The sequence below is a fragment of the Bos javanicus genome, chromosome 10 (genome assembly GCF_032452875.1).
Source record: "Bos javanicus breed banteng chromosome 10, ARS-OSU_banteng_1.0, whole genome shotgun sequence".
Taxonomy (NCBI): domain Eukaryota; kingdom Metazoa; phylum Chordata; class Mammalia; order Artiodactyla; family Bovidae; genus Bos; species Bos javanicus.
This window is the reverse complement of record NC_083877.1, coordinates 57571959-57578397: the sequence shown is the minus strand read 5'-3', so window position 1 is coordinate 57578397 and position 6439 is coordinate 57571959. Positions and strand designations below refer to the sequence as shown.

At 39.4% G+C, this 6439-nt stretch overlaps 1 protein-coding gene across 5 annotated transcripts in view; it reads right to left on the bottom strand.

Annotated features, from left to right (window-relative positions):
* Window positions 1-6439, bottom strand: part of MYO5A (myosin VA) — a 205472-nt gene continuing 199033 nt past the window's right edge. For all 5 annotated transcript variants that reach the window (XM_061428735.1, XM_061428732.1, XM_061428733.1 and 2 more), the window contains one exon: window positions 1-6323. In XM_061428735.1, coding sequence (XP_061284719.1) covers window positions 6171-6323 — 153 coding nt within the window. In that variant the 3' untranslated portion in view covers window positions 1-6170. The remainder of the gene's footprint in view (window positions 6324-6439) is intronic.

Sequence of the window (6439 nt, the reverse complement as noted above, 5' to 3'; positions counted from 1 at the left end):
TCCTTTACATCCATATCTTTATTTGAACAATTTTCTTTAATAGCTAGGAGAATACAGCATTAATGACACACATTTACTAAGTACAACACCAGACAACTACAAATTTAGAGCATAAATGTCTATCTGATATTGTTTTGGTTTTCATCTTAGCACTAGGTGGTATCTAGTGAAAACCCATGTTTCAAAGGCTTTTGTTGACATGAGGTGCATTATTAACTTATTTTTTAAAATTTCATGTGACATATGCTGGGGTGGGTTTAGTTTAAAACTAGTGTTGTTTGATAATGCCTTTCACTTCTCAGTACTTTTGCTTCCTTTTTCATGGAGGAATATTTCACTTAAGAACTTTTCAAAGATTAACTAGATCATGTTTTTCCATGTAGGTCAAAGTAGAATTCCTTTTCCAGATCCAACAAGGAAAAAGAAAAACTGCAATGTTCAATGCCATGGTAGTTAAAAGACATATCCATTTCACAGTAAGTTGACAATTGAAGTTAGTAATTAAAATAATATTAAATGTCATAAGTTCATTTCTATGCAACACTGTTAGAGCAACTTAAATTCTCCAAGGACACAAGAAAATCAACATAACTCCTGGGTTCCACAAAAATTCACAATTAGGATCATAGATTATAACACATATATCCACATTTGAAGGAAAAATTCAGCATATGTTGGAAAAATTAAATGGCTCAAGTGTTGTAGAGACCCTGAAATGTAGGCTAAGTTTTTATAACATATAATAACAATAAGATATTTAAAACTATTGACTCTGAAAAATGTCATGAAAATGTATACTGACCTACTAAGCATTGAATTGTACATACAAACTTCAATTCAAAAATCATTTTTCTAAAAAGAAATGTTTTCTGTCAAATATTTCAAGCAACATTACAATACTAAGGAAATGATATTCATATTTAGACATCTTAATGAATCTAGTAACACCCATTAAATTGAGCTAATGAGCATTTTAACTAGACCAAATTATAAAATAAAAAATGTATAAAATGTATTTTGGCAAATATTTTACATAGTGCTTTCCAGTTTCTGATCTATTGAGACATCTGTTGTAATCTCAGTTTGACTTAATTTAGGATAATACAATGAATTAGAATTATAGCACTGTTTCCTATTTTCACTCCAGTTTTGATATGGGTAAAGTGTTCTTAAAAAAAATTTTAATGAATGTCCATGAAAGGTTTTACATTTATACCCTTTAGCCTAAGAAAATGTCAGTTCAGTGGGAAACAAGCCATTTAAGAATTACCAAGAATCTAAATTATCTCTATATTTCTTTCATATGTTAATTTGCTTACTTGTAACAGAGCCCCCCAAAGTCAGGAAACACTCTCTAAGATTACATTTCATTGGCTCTGAGGTTGTTGCTGCCTCAGAGTTCCAATACCCGTTGGAAATGAGAGCAAAGGAAGAAGGAACAGGAGGGGAGGGTCATGCAGACTGGGAAGGAAGAAAGGAGGCCACGCCCACCCACACCCTCACACCTTGAGAAACAGGGCAAGATACCTTTCCAGGCAAGACTTCCCCTTACAGAGGAGTTCCAGAGAACTTAAGGCAGCTCTAGGAAGGAAGGGAGCAGGGGTTAAGGTGGCCCTCACAGCACAGCCTGAGAAGAAATCAATGCCCTTATGCATACACAGTGCCTCCCTAACCTCTTGGCGCCAAAGCCAACACTGGCAGCATGCACACACTGCCATGTTCAAACACACAAAGACTTGTGTATGGCCTGCCTGGTACACAGCCCTCAGAAGGGACCCAGGAACTTGGCCTGCGCCCACAGGTTCTCTCCAGGCTGCTCAGCTAGCTTACCTGGTGGCTCTCGTAGTGACTTTGAGGGCTGTGTGTTGACAGTGACCTTCTTCTTAACTGTTGGGAGGCTCTCTCCATTTCCTGTCAGGCTGGGACAGCCTGCTACTAAATAATGACCAAAACAGAGTCCTGCACCCTCCCAGGGTGGGGGTGGGGTACTGATCTATTACAAAAGCCAAACCTAGTTATAGTTGGTGAAAGTGAAAGTCACTCAATTGTGTCTGACTCTTTGCGACCCCATGGACTATACAGTCCATGGAATCTTCCAGGCCAGAATACTGGAGTGGGTAGTCTTTCCCTTATGCAGGGGATCTTCCCAAACCAGGTCTCCCGCATTGCAGGCAGATTCTTTACCAGCTGGGCCACAAGGGAAGCCCAGTTATAGTTGGTGACTATGACAAGAAGGATAGCACAAGGCACCCCATGTGATCAGCACCAAGAACTTGGTGCTCAGCGTTTATTCAACGCTGATAGAGAAAAAGAGTACCTTGTGCTGGGCCAGGGCAGCCCACGGGCACCAGGAGGAACAAAACGGAACCTGGGGACTTTTTCAAGTCTCTGCCCCACAGGTGATCTCACCGCCACTGCTGAGTGTGGAATGATGGCACAGCTTGGGCAACCTAGGCAACCTTAGTCAGGCAAGTCACTGGCCTTATCTCGGTCTCAAGTTTTCACACACACAAGGATGGCAGTAGCGACCCTCCCGCCTTCCAGGGCTGCTGTGAGGACACAATGAGGTACCAGAGCACGTGAGCTGGAGTAAAGATGGCCAGGCACAAGGTACTGTTGCTACACACCCTTTCACTAGGAGAACTGAAGGGCCACCTTCAAGCGTGACATTTTTCCTGTGTTTTATGTGAAACAGTTGAAGTTACTGAAGACTGTGTATGTGTGGAAGAGAAAGAGAGAGAGAAAGAGAGAATATGAGGGCATCTCAGGATGGTGCTAGGGCGCCTTCACCTAGGGTTACCAGGGAAGACATTTCTCACAACCATCACTCTACTGAAATTCTAATCAAATAAATTATTAAACTGTGTTACTAAAAGCTTTGATCTATATTATACAGAATCATCACTTACGCAGAAAGAGGCAACTTTCAATTATCCATTGAAATAAATGAAATAAAGCAAATGAGACAAACTGACCCAAATCCCCAAATCTCCTCTCAGTTGGCTTTGGAATACATATTTTGGTACTTTTGCAATTGAGGAAAGAAATGTCAGGTGCACGGGGAATTCTCACAACTTCGGAAGGAACCATGAAGCTACACGTCATGGATTTTACCCCATGCTCATCTTTCCCCTTCATTATAGTTTCTCTCAGGCAGAGCAAAACCTTAACCTGAGAGAAGGTACAAGAAGGGAAACTGCTTCTAAGTTTTCAGGTTTGCTTTCCAAGGTGTGAGCTCAGTCTCCATGTAAGGTGAGTGGGGAAGAGACTATTGAGAAGTGGCTATTGAGACAGTGAATTGTTTTCTCAGAGAACTCTTTCTTTGAGTTCCTATAGTATGTCATATTGGAATTATGAACAAGCGTATTAGTGGTAATGCTAAGAAGTACTGCAGAGAAGTGAAAACAGTGAGAACTCATGTAAAAACTGGCCTGAAGGCAGGTCGGTGGAACAGCTGAAGACTGACTCCACCACAGCCTTCAGCATAGTCAGAGTAGGTGAGTAGACAGTTGAGGGGATACCTGACATGGCTGAAGGAAGGGAAAGAATGAATGGATAAGTGAGTGGATGGATGGTGTGGAGGCCGGCAGAGGTTTGTTTGAGGCTGGGTAATAAAGTCTGAATGGACAGAGGGAAAGGTGAGAAGCCCTCAGAGAGGCCAAGGATACCCACAGTCAGCAGAATATTGTTGCATCTCCAAGAAACTAGGACACAGAATGACTTACCAAGATTTGGAGTTCTGTGGTTGTAAGGTATTTCTGTTGTGACTAAAGATCTTCAGGCCACTAAGAGAAATTAATTCAGATCCCCATCTGGGGTTCTGGATACACCCTGGAGGAAGCTGGAGCCCTAAAATAGCATAATATTTGTGTGGCCATCCCTGAACAGGAGAGCCTGTGGCTTGGGTCTGGAATAGAGGCTCTTTGTAGCAGAAAGATGGGAGATATGAGAGAGAAAGGCCCAGAGTAGACATGCCTCAGGATACAAGCTGTCTGTGGGAAAGACAAGGGCTGCAGTGGCAGTGGAAGCTAGAGTGTGAGCCTGAAGACCCGACATGACTCAGGGTATGCGTGGAACATGCTACGCAGGACTAACCTGGGAAAGGGCCTCGGAGGATTTCCGGGTTTCAGTAGGGGAGCCTACAATCACAGTGGCATTTGAGGGGACATCTCTCCCACCCAAGTCCCATCTATGTTCTTAGACTCTGACACATTCAGTACTAAGTAGGTGGTTTCACAAGTTATTGAAAACCACATTGACAACCAGGGAAAATTGAGAGAGTCCAAAGTAACCTTTTTGCTTGATTTTGCAAATGAATAAATGTATCCAATCTGAATACAGCAGTACACAATTTAATAAAAATTACCTGAACTAAATTTCTAAAAGCATGAATATAAATCATATTCATTTAAGGAAAATTATAGCTTCATAAACCTATGATTTTACATTTTATTAATCCCTCAAAATTAACGTGCTCCAAACACTAGGCTAACCTTACCGAATACCTGCAGCTCACTTCTCTGTGGTCCAAGCACGCCGGGGAGAGAACTTCAGAAGTGGAAGGGAGCTTAGAAACTGGCTGTCTAACACTCTTACTGTATAAATGAGGAATCTGAGGCTCAAACAAGTTAACAGACAGTATTTATCTTTTAATAACAATCTTTATCACTGATTTGAAAATGTTTTACTTCCATTAATAATATTGCACATATTTAATAGATCATCTAACAGTTAATTTATACAAATCTATGATTGTAATTCCGAACCAGAGTTTCTAGTGAAAGCTAAGAATTTGCTTTTGCACAATCTGAAACATTTATTGTTTAAGATTTGTGGGACAAATGGAGAATATGTTTACTTAGAATGTCAGAATGAAAACTTATAGAATCTGGGTCTTATTAAACCAAGTCCTCTGTAAAATTCAGCAATCTCCTTATATTTTTATATAGGTCAAAGTATTTCTAATATGATGCTCTTTAAAATATCTAGTGGTACTGAGAACATTTATAGAAGTTGCAAAGCCTAAAAAATGGAATCAATTATTTATTATATACTTTCTTTTGCATAATTTATAAAAGAATCAAGATTTCAAGACCTGAATCATGAATATTCTGACAATCCTCTCTAGATACTGAGATTAATTCTTAATAAATTAAGAAGAAAGAAAACCTGTCAGGGTTGAAAATATGCACTGCAGGAATCAGATCTGGTAACTAAAAATAAGTCACTTCACACAACACTGTATCCTGATGTGATATCACCCAGGGAAAGTTAATGAGCACATCAATATAACACATCCTGAATAAATGACATCAACAATAACCACTTTGCCTAGTCCTATCCCTAAATGTCAAACGTTGTGTCATATTACTACATGACTTCCCAGTGTCTGCTACTTGTGCGGGTGAATCTGTAGATATGTGCGTGTAATCCAGTTAAAACTAATCTGATTGGACTGTAAACAGAGTCGATAAAAGAGAAGCTTCTTGTTGTAGTGCCTAATATGAATATCACTTACATTTTAAAGAACATAGTATGTAGCAGCAATTTAAAATGCTCAGTAAACTGCAGTACAAATGGACTTCCATGCTCTAAGCAAACCAACATTCTCTTAATATTTCTACATCATAGGGACACATAGAAGGGAGCTACTTATCCAGTTACTTTACATAATGTCAGTTTATTTGTTCCAGTTTGACATTATCAACATAATTCCTAAGCTGGTATGATATGTACTCGGTGATTTTTCTTTCAGTTCTTCCAGTTAGCACACAGGAGGTTCCTTGATGGCGCCTTCTTAACAACAGCTCATATTCATATCTGGAATTCAGGTTTTTTATATCATTTAGATGCAGTGATAAGGATTTAAAATAAATGCTGGCACCTGAAGATACATGTTTTTCTTTTCTTCCATCATTCACCTGCACGTCAATGGCAGACACCTAACTGACCAAGGACAAGTGTTGTCATGAAGGTAACACGGCACAAAGGAACCTATCTTGCTTTCCAAGATGATGAAAAGTATTCTAGGGGCAGTTCTAGTCAATAATCCCTTATTTGGGAGATAATAAGTACTATCTTTTAAAATGTGTTTTCAGTAGCTCACTTGAAATAATGGGTTCTTATTTCAGGCAAGAAATGTATTGTCAATATTTGCCTTGACATCACTTTCAGACCCGTGATATGAATCCCAGGCCCAGGCTGGCTGGAATCTGGATGGTTTCTAGCGCAAGGGAAGAGGGGTTAAAAGGAAAGGTGACAGGAAAGATGTGTTTTGCATCCATGAGAAGTTGAGGAGAGTCTTTCCTGTCTCGTAAACGCATCTGAGAAAATAAAAAAAAAAAAACCAGAACATCAGTTCTTTGAATCTATAAACTTATTTTTTTTTAGACAAAATTCTACCAAAACCCCTCAATGAATGACAAATGTTTATATTTGT